At 35.0% G+C, this 14,060-nt stretch overlaps 1 protein-coding gene across 2 annotated transcripts in view; it reads right to left on the reverse strand.

The window, feature by feature from the left end:
• LOC133308729 (exocyst complex component SEC3A) overlaps positions 1-13,587 on the reverse strand; it is a 28,503-nt gene extending 14,916 nt beyond the window's left edge. Inside the window, exons 1-16 of one of the 2 annotated variants that reach the window (XM_061509415.1) lie at positions 13,342-13,587; positions 13,006-13,076; positions 11,701-11,781; positions 11,470-11,537; positions 11,266-11,368; positions 10,448-10,596; positions 9,477-9,594; positions 8,937-9,041; positions 7,731-7,832; positions 7,504-7,641; positions 7,047-7,175; positions 6,877-6,957; positions 6,703-6,777; positions 5,266-5,439; positions 5,031-5,181; positions 4,838-4,902 (exon numbers count right to left, since the gene is read on the reverse strand). In XM_061509415.1, coding sequence (XP_061365399.1) covers positions 4,838-4,902; positions 5,031-5,181; positions 5,266-5,439; positions 6,703-6,777; positions 6,877-6,957; positions 7,047-7,175; positions 7,504-7,641; positions 7,731-7,832; positions 8,937-9,041; positions 9,477-9,594; positions 10,448-10,596; positions 11,266-11,368; positions 11,470-11,537; positions 11,701-11,781; positions 13,006-13,076; positions 13,342-13,516 — 1,785 coding nt within the window. In that variant the 5' untranslated portion in view covers positions 13,517-13,587. Of the gene's footprint in view, positions 1-4,837; positions 4,903-5,024; positions 5,182-5,265; positions 5,440-6,702; positions 6,778-6,876; positions 6,958-7,046; positions 7,176-7,503; positions 7,642-7,730; positions 7,833-8,936; positions 9,042-9,476; positions 9,595-10,447; positions 10,597-11,265; positions 11,369-11,469; positions 11,538-11,700; positions 11,782-13,005; positions 13,077-13,341 lie in introns of both variants that reach the window. The other variant, XM_061509414.1, reaches the window with a different exon arrangement.
• Positions 13,588-14,060: the final 473 nt, after the last annotated feature.

Below are 14,060 nucleotides of genomic sequence, written 5' to 3' on the forward strand. Positions count from 1 at the left end.
TCTTATAATATTATAAACAAGCTACAGTGCGTTCTCAGCTTTTTTGTGTATGTGTCACTGTCATGTTGAAATTGAAAGTGCTATTGCCTATTGCTGAAATGAAACTGCTATTGCCTAGTGCTGCCTATGAAAGTGCTATTTCCTTTTTCATTTAAATAGTGAATAAATTTAATTGAGTATTAGTGCATTAGCTGAAGACACCTACGGACCTACCTAATTTTTTTGCCTTTGATTTTTTTTTTCTCTCTTTTACAGTAATAGAAATAATAAAAATGGCTCCAAAGAAGAAATCCCAAAAACAGAAGGATATAACTTGGGATCATTGTAAATCCCTTGCGAATAGATTGAATGTTAAATGTAATTATTGTCCCAAAACAATGTGGGGAGGAACATTTAGAATGAAGCACCATCTAGCTGGAACACACAAAGAAGTTGCTCCATGCCAACAAGTGCCGGAAGAGATAAGGGATCTATTTAAAAAAATATTAGAGGATGCAAGAGATGATGATGAACTAGAGTGCTTCGATGATAAAGATTCACAAAAAAAAGGGAGCATGGATAGTTTTATGATAAAAGGAAAAAGTGGAAGTGGCTCATCTGCTATGAAACAACAAACTATAAATTCAATGGTGAAGGATAGAGATTTGGTGGTTCGAGATATTTGTAGATGCATATATGGCAATGCATTGCCATTTAATTTAGTTAAGAGTCCACTATTTATTAATATGGTGAAGTCTATTAGTGAATATGGTGAAGTCTATTAGTGAATATGGTAGAGGCTTAAAACCACCAACTTATCATGAAGTGAGGGTGTCATATTTGAAGAAAGAAGTTGATCTTGTCCATACTAATTTGGATAAATATAAGTTGGAATGGAAGAAAACTGGTTGTACATTGATGTCAGATGGATGGACTGATGGAAAGGGTAGATCTCTTACTAATTTTCTTGTTAATAGTCCTAGAGGGACTGTTTTTATAAAATCTGTTGATACAAGCAGCTTTATTAAAGATGCTGAAAAAATGTTTGGATTACTTGATGAGATGGTGATAGAAATTGGAGAAGAGAATATCGTTCAAGTAGTGACAGATAGTGCTTCAGCCCTTGTATCTGCTGGACAAAAGTTGATGGATAAAAGAAAGCAACTCTTTTGGTCACCCTGTGCAGCCCACTGTCTTGATTTGATTTTGGAAGATATTGGTGGCATTACAGTGTTCTATAATACCATTTGGAAAGCAAAAAAAATTACAACTTTCATTTATAGGCACACATGGGTGTTGAATTTGTATAGAACCTTTTCCAAAGGTAGAGAGTTAGCTAGGCCTGCAATAACAAGGTTTGCTACATCATATTTGACAATGCAGTCAATTTTGAAACAAAAGACTGCACTTCGATCTATGTTTACATCTGAAAAATGGGTTAATAGTGCTTATTGCTCTAGGCCGGAAGCCAAATTTGCAGAAAATGTTGTTTTGGCTGATAAAAGGTTTTGGAAATCAATACATTATTGCTTGAAAATTGTGTCTCCTCTTGTGAAAGTTCTTAGACTTGTGGATGGTGATTCAAAACCTGCAATGGGATACATTTATGAGGCTATGGATAGAGCAAAGGAAGAAATAGCAAAGAGTTTTAATCATGAGGAAAAGAGATATAAGGATGTATGGGAAATCATTGACAAGCGTTGGGATTTACAACTTCATAGGCCTCTTCATGCAGCCGCCTATTTTCTTAATCCAAAGTAAGTATAGGTTCTTTATATTTATTTATTTTATATAAAATTCTTTATATTTTATATTTGACTTATTATTAAGCCTTATTCTAAATTTATAATAATTATATAGGTTCCACTATGACACAAAGTTCAACCCAGATCGTGAGGTTAAAACTGGCTTGTGGAAGACATTGGAGAAGATGTGTCCTGATATTGAAACAAGGATCACAATTGATTCCCAAATTGAGAAATTTGACAGGGCTGAAGGACTCTTTGGAAATAGTTTAGCAATTGCAACTAGAGCTAGGAAGCAACCTGGTAATCATCGAATTTTGTGTATTGATTAAATTATGTTTTGATATTTTTAAAATTAAAAATTAAATCATTAACCAAATATTTATTTATCAATTACTTTTTTTTTTGCTAGCTTTATGGTGGAATAGTTTTGGAGACGACTGCAAAGAGCTGCAAACAATAGTTATTCGTATCCTAAGCCTCACTTGCAGTGCTACAGGGTGCGAGAGTAATTGGAGTGTGTTTGATCAAATTCACTCAAAGAGAAGAAACCGTTTAGAGCAACAAAGGTTGAATGCTCTTGTGTTTGTTAAAGACAACCTTCAACTTGAAATTAGGCAAAAACAAAGGGAGGAAAAAGGAGGCACATATGATCCTATCTGCTTATCAGATTTAGATTCTGACGAGGAATGGATTACTGAGCAAGAGGAGCCTTGCCTAATGGATGAGGAATCTTGGGTGGATGTTCATGAGTGCTTCAACGTTGATGAAGGAGACCAAAGCAAAAAGAGAAAGAGAGGTATATTTGCATATATAATATTTCTTTTAATCAAACACCTTATGTAATATTTATTTACATTATGTATATATTTTTTTTAGGTCCTCGAAATCTTCAAGATGATAAGAATGATAAAGGCAAAGGCATCTTAATACAAGAGGATGTCAACAAGAATGATAACAGAAAAGGATCTCAAATTATTGAACAAGATATGGGAGATGAGTCAGATGACTCTACTAATGGAGAGGATGAAGGACTAGATATGCCAATACTAGATCCTGATAGTGATAGTAGTGATAATATTAGTCTTGAAATTTAATGAATATGAGAAATAACTGGTTTTAGATTTGGTTACTTATGGATTTTGGTATTTAGATTTTTTTTAATTTGGATTTATATAATATTATATATTTTTAAGTTATTTTTAATTTGTTTCTGAATCTTACGATTCGATACGATTCACGATACAAAAAAACAGCCGAACGATTCACGATACGTATTGCGATTCAACAACCATGGCTTAAGCTTTTGGGTTTGTTGAGATATATAAAACCATTGATGTAGCCTCACCCAAAAGCTTAAGCTGGTGGGTGAGGGCTTTTTAATGGTTTTATATATCTCAACACGCCCCCTCACACGAGAGCCCACTGGGCTTGAAGAGTGGATGATGCAACAGGCCCAGCCTACCTGTGCTAAGAAATTCCACGAGAGAAAGTGGGGGACGGTGAGGTTTGAACCCGGGACACGAGGCTCTGATATATCCCAAGGTTCTTTACAGGGTTGAATTGGTACTTTACATGATATTAGAGCCTCTGTGTCCCGGAATTGATCCTCCTCGCCCCCCATTTTCTTTGTGGAATTTCTTAACACATGTAGACTAGGCCTGATGCATCATCCACCTTTCAAGCCCAATGGGCTCTCTTGTGATGGGGCGTGTTAGAGATATATAAAACCATTAATATAGCCTCACCCAAAAGTTTAAGCTTAAGGTTTTGGGTTGTATTGGTTCTTTACAAGGAGAATCGAGTAGAGACCATCTTGTGAGTCGGGATATTTGTTTTAGACCCAAGAAGGAAGGGGGGGTTGGGTCTTGGTAACTTGGCATCCAAGAATGTAGCCTTGGCAACTAAGTGGCTTTGATGGTTTCCTTTACCATGTTTTTCTTTATGGATAATGCTATTTGAAGCAAGTATGGTTTGCATTAAAATGGGTGGGACGCCAAGTCAACTTAGATTTCTCCTCTTCCTCACTTTGGGTGATGGTTCTTATATCATTTTGGGAGGATACTTGGGCTGGGGATTTCCTCTTTCTGAGGCTTTTCCAAGTCTCCTTCAGCTTTGGAAATTCTCTTCATAATGCCCCTGTACGTCAGTTTACTCTTCTTAATTAAATTCTCCTGAAACTTTTATTTCATCATAAACTTGCATGATAGATTGGTTAGTTAGAGTCTCTTTTACTTAGCTTGATTTTATTCATCGTTCTTCCAATAATGATACAAGAATTAGGTCCCTCTTGGGTGTTTTCTCTCATAATTACTTCCAATTCATCACAAACTCTCCTAATAGAGATAGTTTTTTTGCAACAAACCTATCCGGAAATCAAAAGCTCTAACAGTTGTCCTTAACAGGATTGACACTAATGATATGTTGCAAAAGTGAAGAACTCTCACTACTTTATCTCCTAATATGTCTATAATTAGCGGTTCTAGTTCGTAATCCAGAACTCATCTTTTTTGCATTGTTCTGCTGCAGGTTTTGGAATAAGCTTTTTGGAAATTTCCTGAGAGAATTGAGTTTGCCCTAAGGATTGCATTAGTTCCTCCTTATTAAATTTAGAGGTTCTGGCTTCTGTAAAGAAGATAAGATTCTGTGGCAGTGCTGTGCATTTGCTGTTCTCTGGTGTCTTTGGATGGAAAGGAATGCTAGAATTTTCAAGGGAACTTCTCTAGACATTTGGGACAGGGTTAGATTTTTAGCTTGTCTGTGTTGTTCTGCTCATGGATTTTATAGAATCATTTTGGCATGCAGAGATTGGCATACCTTGCTACATGACTCAATCTCTTAGTTTCTAGATGTTTTATTTTTGTAATTTTCTTGTGAGGGTTCTTATCCTCTACCTTTGTACTCTTCTTTTCTGAATGAAATTTATTTTTCTATCAGAAAAGAGAGGGGGGCGGTGAACAATAAACTTAATCTTATCACAAGAAGGCAAATGCTATATGTCTCTCGCCAAGATGCTTATCATGTAACATTCAGAAGATCCAGATCGCTTCATCTCACATATATCAGAATCACAAAAGTAGACTCGAAATGATAAAGAGCATGTTTATGCATACTTGAATTCCGTCTAGTAAATCCTGAAGTGATTCATTTAAAGCTGCAAGCTCCGCAGAATTTTTACCTACAAAATGGAAGGAACTGTTAAATTCCCGAAAAATTGATACAAACAGGGGATAACTAAACTATAATAGATCAAATATAAATTCAAAAGTACAGAAAGGCTATTTGCAGAAAGTCAGGTACGTGTACCAGATTTGCTGTCATTCTCATCAATGTCCATGATTCCCAAATCATCATCATTGGCATCATCATCATATCCAGTTTTATTGCCATTAACAACACCTACTGGAGAAACAAGTGTAGGAACCTCGAAGCACATAAAGTGTGCAAAAAAAGAACTCTGCAATGTATGCAACGAAGATTTATAAATTTGAAATATTAAAGACAAATCTGTGACAAAAATGAATGAATATCAAACTTTCACCTCATCCACCAGAAGAGGGATAAAAATCGTGAGCATCTTTGCATAAGCCTCAGAGACTGTAGACGTGTCAGTAGCATTTACATTCTGACCAGAACCTGTGGATCCTTCAAGCCAAACAGTTGGATTTCTGGATGCTTTAGTACTAGCACGAAGTTCATTTGCAAATTCACGGGCCTGTAAAAGGATACATGAAACTTTAGACTCCATCCATGTTCATACCAAAGCATAAAAAACAATATATATGACCTAGAATTCAAATACCAATTATAACACAAATCTTCTTGCCAAAGACCAAATGGCAATCAAAACTCTCTGATATCCAGTTAAGGAAGACAAAAAAACATCATAAACCAGATCAAACAGAACTAACAATGGAGGATCTCCAGGTTGCAAAAGTGCATCCCCACTTCAACAAGTTAAGTAATGATAGTGGTAAGAACTATTGTTCTCTGTTAACTCTTCTTTAAAAAGATAGTTGTTGAGAAAATATTTGACAATTTTCTTTGCAATACATTAGAAGTTTATTTTCTGACAGGAATCAAATAAAATAAAAAACAATTTTAACTTCAGTTTCCCCTGCTCACTCCATGTTCCGTCAAGCATAAAGCATACAGTCCAGGTAACCCAGCTTCTTCAGATTCTAACAAGGAGGTAAGAATGTAATCTTAAAGTTTCACAGGGCTTGGGTGGAAGCAGGCTTGAGTCTGAGAGGGTTAAAAAGTTACATACACACATAGGCTTAAGAACAATGCTAAGCAAACAACACTCTAGCTGAAAGACAATTACATAACATAATTTCCATTATGATCGCATCCACAAATAGGTCAGCTTGACTTATACCTGGTCAGACAAATCTTAAAACTATCTGTGATTAATATAATATAAAATTATTAATGTAGTATTAAACTTTTGGGTTGAAAATTACACTATAAATTATGGGCTACAACGTGAAACATGCCAACTGGCACTACTTTGGCAACTTATTAACCTGAAATGAGCTACAATTTAATGTTCTATCACTCATAAGATAGTCAGGAAAGATTTTAAAAATTGGGATTTTTATTCTCTATAGGAAGTCTCATGGTCCTCCCTTCCCATTACTATTTTTTTTTTTTTCGATTTCTTTTTTATCTTAGATTATAAGTAATCACATTAAAGAGGGCAAGCCTAGAGTGATAATGGGATCGAATCCGAGAAACGACCTCTTTGTAAATATGCAAGGATAAGGCCGCGTACCGGCATTTGCCCTCACCCTACCCTCATTAGTCGGGATTTAATCGGAAATGTTTATATGTAAGTAATCACAATAATTAATGGCTTTTCACATGTACAATGATTACTTCTCAGTTCATACAAAGGTAAAAGAGCAAGTCATGGCAAGAACTTTAACACCAAACAGTTAAAAAACAAATAAAAGCAATATGGTGTGTGACAAACCTCCCTGCGAAGGAGCAAGTTTAGAGAACTGCAATAAGCTTTCCTTAATGGACCCAAGCAATTCTTGTCAAGACTCTGCAAGTATACAGGAAGATAATTTAGGTAATAAAAAAGAAAATATATGCATGCAAAACAAAAATTTGAGCCGGAATAGTAGGTCATCCATATTTTAACCTTTAAATGTTGCAAGAGACGTGCATATGTCCTGCACTTGTACCGCAGGTCAGCGTGATCAGGCCTCTTCAACTGTCCCCGCTGTTTAGAGCAAGCAGACAGAGTGATTCCCAAAAATTCAATCCAAGACTTCAAAAGTAACAATTCTATAATAATTTTACAGAAAATACCTGAGAAAAGTAACTTTTATCACTTATCATGAAGTCCACCAAACTAGCAAAGTAATTTCTCAAGAATTCTGAAGCTCTCCTGACAAAAGTAGATTTTAATTTTTCAAGTTCTGCACGCTTCTCTTTAACCTGTAGGAGGTAGCAGGAACCACCATAAAAATAGATGACTTTTAGGTCCTGTACATATTTGCCATTTCAACCAAAACCAGAGTGCTCTCTTTGCTTTGTCATCCCAAATTCATATTACTTCTCTCATAATTCTTTCCATCCAATCAAGATGGTAGAAACTAAAGAATAAAAATCACACGTCACCTTAAAAAAATGGCTCTTAATATATTTTTAACAAATACCACAAGCATTCCATGTCCCATGAATAATTTTGTTTCCTAAATGGCTAAATCATGATCACTTGCTTTACCAGATGATTTTTAACGTGAAAGTAAAGCAGTGAACATACAGCTCTCATGTTTGCATAAACAGGGTCTAGATTAGGCACTTCAAGACCACGCAAGGCACTGGTCAACCATTCACATGCTTCTACATTTTGAAGCATTCGAGCTTCATCAAATGAACCTCCTGTCAAACATGCTGCATACTACACCCAACAAAACATCATCAAAATAATTAAAGCTAGGTAAGATCATCCAGCTTAACCCAGGATACATTCACGTATTGAAGGCATACCTCAGAAGGGACACGCAATCGCTCAAGAAGCTTATCAAGCTCCTCAATGAGAGATTTGTTATTTACCGATTGCATTTCCAAGCTGTTATTGCGGGTTTCTATCTGGATATCAGAAAAGTTATTAAGATAAAATAAAGTAAGAGATCAATGCTTTTTAAAACTCCTACATCCAACATTATATCAACTAGATTACCAAGAGAAGCAAACAAAACTGAAAAAATCTCAAAGCAGAAAGCAACAACACCATAAAATAGCCGCTTCTTAGAAATAATTGTGACCATAACCACATTTTCAAAGGTAACATTCTAATCTAAATTAATATCATTACTCAGAAGGAAGATTTTAAAAAGGGAACAATAAACCTTTCTATTTTCTTAGAGAAAAGAAGAGAATTTAGGAAAGAGAGAAAACAGAATATAGAATGAGAGGTGGATAAAATATCCTCCATGATGAATTCACACACCACAGAGAGAGAGAAGTTGAGTAGTACAATAAAGCTCTGCAATCTCTCTCTCTCTATATATCAAAACCCCCTGATTGAGGTCATGGTACCAACACCAAAGAGATGCTGTATATACACTTCTATCTCCATAACAAATCCAGAGGGAGGATACTATCCTTAAAAACACGAGTTTTGTTCTTACTAAACACACTTAATAAATAACAACATATTAAAGTAACAAAGTTTTTCCCCTTGTTACTCCTGCCTAATCCTTTGAAGCAAACCCAAAAAATAAAAACTGCTCCTAATTCAGCAGACACATCCAAGACTCCCCGAAGTTACTAAGTATTATGCTCGTGATTAAACTGGAAGTTGAGCAGTGTAAAAATAACAGGGAAATTTTTTCCAAGATAACACAATTAACGGGAGTTAGATGTTTTATTTTCATACTTTGGTTTACCGCCATTGCTCTTGGTAATGTGAAAGTGAATTTTAAGATACAAATAAATATGGTCTATTAAATTACAGAGAAAACAAAAGAAGTAACACCAAAATCATTGACGTCTTTGCTTTATAACTTGTAGAAAAAAGAATTGAGGTTAGAACAAAAAATTAAATACAACATACTGGACTAGTGCTTGCCTTGCTTTAACAAAGGAACAAAGAAAACCAATCAAATGATCCATGATTCCAGCAATTAGTGCCATTACAAGCAATGTATCTAGGAAAATTATATTCTCAACTTGAAGGGTACAAGCCCTTACTGATGCAATATCCTCTCTCATGTGCCGGAGTTTCAAATTGAATATGCTTAACCATTCATCCAAGTCTTCCACACAATCCGTTGCTGCTTCAAGCCCTTGCAATACCTGCAAGGAACAGATTAGTATTAAACCACTTTATTAAAACATCCTAAGTTATGATTAATAACTAATCGGAAACATGGAGATTTGTGAAATTAAGTTGCATTATCACAGCAGCTATAATGAATGAAATGACAATAATGAGATACTGTTACAAGTTTACAACTTAAAATATCAGGACAATGTGAAGCTTCAAGCAGGCATAAAATCAGAAAAAATGGTTGATTTAATACAAAAGTCAATAATCCAAGGTGTTTAAATAATTAAATCATAGCTTAGACAACACAAAAGCTCAGTTCAGTCTATCATTCAAAACTCACAGGTAGAAAATTAAGCTGCCATAAAACACATGAATCAAGGGGACTGTTTACAAGAACATACAGCAAACAAGAAGGCATATACCAGCAAAAGAAAGGTAATCAACTCAAAGAACAATAATACCTCATCCATCAAAGGTTCACTTTCTAAAATGGCATGCACGTTTGCTGCTTCCAGAGCTTGGAGCTCTCTCTTCAACCTTTCAGAAAATACCTCTGCTTCACCAATGCCCATTACATAACTGCACTTTAAAAAAATTCAACCATTTAGTTGGGCACAATGGCATTGTGAAAGAGGTGATTTAGCAAAACTGAATTATGTATGTATCCAAGTGACATATTTTTCTTCATTTTGAACTTGTTAGAAATATAATATAAAATATAAAAATCATTCATCTGTCTTCGCCTAACAACTTAAGCTTTTGGGTTGAATTGGTTGTTTGACATGGTATCAAAGCCTCTCTGATCAAGTGATCCATAGTTCGATCATTGCCACCCTCCATTCTTCTAATAATCTTCTAATAAATATTGTGAAATTTCTTAACACATGTAGGTGAGCCTATGCATTGTCCACCCTTCAAGCTTAATGGGCTCTCGTGTGAGGGAACATATTAGAAATATAAAAACCATTCATCTGCTTTCACCTAACAACTTAAACTTTTGGGTTGAATTGGTTGTTTGTTAGAACTTTTACAAATATGTTACAACCATTATATTCAAAACTTTCCACTAATTTATGAAGGGTTTAATATTTCTACTTTTACTACAGAAAACTTTTTCCGCTACACTCGCATAAAAATGAGTGAATTCCATTATATCCACTAACTTTTTATCTTTGTTCTTATTATAATGGAACCCACTCACTTTTATGCGAATGTGCCAAAAAAAAGCAACAAAAACATAAATATTTTTCCCATTTATGAATTCCCTGCAGCAATTTTATGAGGAAAGCCAGAGAGACTCCCTGTGACCCTAGGATTTATAGAACTCAATCCAGCAATTTACTGAAACAGAGGCCATTATTTCAAGTATATTCTTACTCATCATAAATATTTAACCTCAATACCATTTAAGACAAATAAGAATAGCACTTACTTTCCCAAAAGAACCTCCATGTCCTCTTCCTCTGCCTGGGAGACAAGTTCCTTTTCTACATTGACTTTCAATTCTGTCTCAGTCACAGCAGATGCAACAGGACCACCATCTTGCAAGTTGCTTTGAGTAGAAACTGAAGATGTATTTTCCTGTTTCAGATATTGTGAAAATAAACAAATAGAAGAGCCAACTATAAACAATAATTAACTGCAACTAGTCACTGTGATAAGAAATTCAGACAGAGAGACAATCCAACTTAGACACACTCCTATGCTATGTTTGAAAGGAAGGTAAGAAAGGGGAAGCGAAGGAAAATTTGACCTTAACCCTCTCTGGGAGATTATTAAGGATAGGAAGTAGTGGGATGTATTCCCTTTCAAGACCCCATCCCCCCAAATTGGCAGGCAAGCAAGGGATATGTTTATTTTAAATTAAATAAGGGGAAGTAACTCTCATTCCCTCTACTTTATTTTGATTCCCAAACAAGGGAAAGAGAATTCTCCACCTTTCCTTACTTAAACATCAAAACAAGGGGGTTTAACTACCCCTTCATCCTCTCTCTCTTCTCTTCCCCTCCTCTCCCCTCTCTTCGCTCTACTCGAAACTTTCAAACGACGAGTTAGAGCTTAACATCCTCAACTTGAAGTCATGGACTAGAAAACCAATGATGAGATAAGTAACACTCCATACATAGTAACAAATACCAAGTAATTATTAATTATGCAGGTAAAGCAAGAAGTATTCATTAGAACAGAATGATGGCTACTTGGTTGTAAAGAAGCACTAAAATTAAGAGACTAGGAGATCATAATATGCACCTTAGCCCAAAGAGCCATCTCCACAACATCAATACCAACAACCTTCGGAAGGCGACCCAAAACATCTTTGCAGATGTTTAAGATGCAAAGAAGGAGGCGATTCCTACAAGAAAAGTAACAGACATGATGAGAAAACTTCCCTCCCCTCACATAGAACTCAACCACTGTCCATGTTTAGATTAGTATTTCTCTCAACAAGAAGACCTGTCATCAATATTGCGCATTGTCCACTGAGAAGGAGCCACGCTCTGGTTTCTAAGGTTATCAAATCCCTACAAGATATACATTCATCAGTTAAAGAAACAAATGATTAGGAAAACATCAAGAAATAAACTTCAAAACCAGGAACGGTTGCTTCTCACAATATTACTGTGACAGAAACTGAGAACAATATGTTTGGAATTTGAATATAAAGATATCATTGTGGAACCTTACCAGTGTAAATGTACACCCACTGGGATCATTAGTTATAACTTCCACCTTCGAGAGGTGCTTTAGCTTGTATAGTTTTGCAGGCTGCAAGGACAAGAAATTTTATTGACAATAGTAAAAAATGATAGAACATCCGACCAAGTTAAAATCACTGAGAAGAAAAAAGAAGGCTATGTTAACATTTATAGTGAAGTATCAACCAAGCCAATTTCAGTTCATCAGTTTCTTCTATACATAGCTAGGTATATCCCAGAAAAAGTAAATAAAAAATAAAAACATGTATGAATAAGAGGAAGGAAATAAAAAACATATCCCTCAACTAGTATCAATACGATGGATAGAAGTTGCAAGGAAGGGAACTTTGTTAAATATACTCTTAAATGGTTGTTTGATTTGTTTCACATAGTTAGATACTCACTCCTCCACGGTGTTTGACATGGTTTCAAGATTCTCCAAAGTGAGATACTCATGCCCTCCCAAACTACTTGAAGTAGTGGATGACACATTATTTGGGCTTTTTCCTAAGAGTGTAAGTTAGCTTACACGTAATATAGCAAAGGACTTAGTTATTAGTATTGAAGAATGAAAATTTATGCTGTACAATTTTTTGTAATTCAAGTGATTAACCCGAGCAGTGGGGGAATATGCTAACTCAATTGAGTGATAAAATAAAATGTTTCTAACCACAACAAAATAAGTGACCTTACATTCAGGACTTTTTTCCTATGTTGCATCGACATGGGACATGACAAGACACTTCGACAAGTTAATTCTAAAAAATGTTAGATTTCGACACGTTTTGATATTAAATAATATTTTTAATTTATGTAATGTATATTATATTTAATATTCAATAATTTAACAAAAAAATGAAGCTAAACTTATAATATCTATCAATTTTGCAAAGAAATATAAGATATCCCAAATATTTATATTAAACTCAATAAAATGATAATCGTAATTCAACAAATCTAATAATTAGAACTAAAAAGGCAACGCAAACTTTGAACCTTTTTTGAGTCTCTGCAATTTGTGTCAGAGTGTCGGACAGAACTAGTTAGGATTTTTGAAGTGTGCGGTGTATCATAACTTTTCCAACCCCCCCCCCCCCCCCCCAACCCCCCCAAAAAAAAAACCCACAAAAAAAAAAAAAAAAACAAGTGGCAAGAAACAACAGCTCAAGAGGGATCTCTAGCTACTTTATGTATTTGATTTTAAAAGAGGGGTTGGGGGACAATGAGCTGAAATCCACTGAGGCTACAAAATCAAGCATATCCTGAAGAAAAACGGAAGGAAAAAAAAAAGTACCTCAAGAACTCCTCCCGTAGAATACTTCAAAACTCGAAGAAAAGCTGTTGTACTCTGACCTTTTGATTGTGCTGCAGAAAATAGCACGTTGTCAACAACAACCATACAAAAATATAATTTAACAAAATCGTTACAGAAGTAACACACGGTGAACCGATCACACACAATCACTTTAAAAACAAAATGAGTTTTTCCAACCAATACAGTTGAAGATCCAACTACCTCTTCCACAACAAGCACATGAATGCAATATGAACTAACTATATAACTAATGCATCAGAGATCCTAAAATGAAACCGAAACAGAGTATCAGAAACAGTTAGAAAGAGAGGTAACTGGAGAGAGCGAGAACCCTAGGCTTGGCCATTTGACGACCAAGCTTGGAAGATTTTCCCCAGATCCCTTGACTTTTGGAAACGCGGAGAGACATCACGATCTTCTGCTTAGGGTCTTCAATTGCAGCCTCGCAAGCTCGCCGGAGCTCGGTATCGTCGGCGCTCGATTTCGCCATTTCTCCGTTCGTCTCCGATTTCGAAGCTCGTTTTGGAAAGAGACAGAAGAAAGAGAAAGACACAACAAGTTTTACAAGTGCGCGTGTTCTCCGTCACAGTTAAAAAAATGAGAAAGAAAAACGGTTTACCGGTTGGTCTTGTTAGTGTCTTTTTTGTTTTACTTTTCTTTTACTTACTGAGCGACTCATTTTTACTTTCACAGTTTTACCTTAGACCGACCTCGGTCCTTGTACAACTGTACAAGGGTGTCCCTGATGTTTTACTCTTTCCCACTGTTTTGAAATTTTTTTTTTTTTCTAATTTCTATGTCCTAGAAGAATTTTTGAAAAAAAAAATTTAATAATATAATTAATTTTTTTACGTTGATAATACAATATAAATTTATTTTTTATATTTGAAATAATTATAAATTTGTCAATAACCAAATCACAACATAATATAATCAAAATTTTATATTTAATAAATAATAATTATTTAGAATAAATATAAGATTTAACCTCATGAAAATATTAAAAAATATAATTCATTTTTTATAATATATTA

Source organism: Gastrolobium bilobum, unplaced genomic scaffold (genome assembly GCF_033153095.1).
Source record: "Gastrolobium bilobum isolate Gb01-03AN ecotype WA unplaced genomic scaffold, APGP_CSIRO_Gbil_v1 utg1978, whole genome shotgun sequence".
Classification (NCBI taxonomy): Eukaryota; Viridiplantae; Streptophyta; class Magnoliopsida; order Fabales; family Fabaceae; genus Gastrolobium; species Gastrolobium bilobum.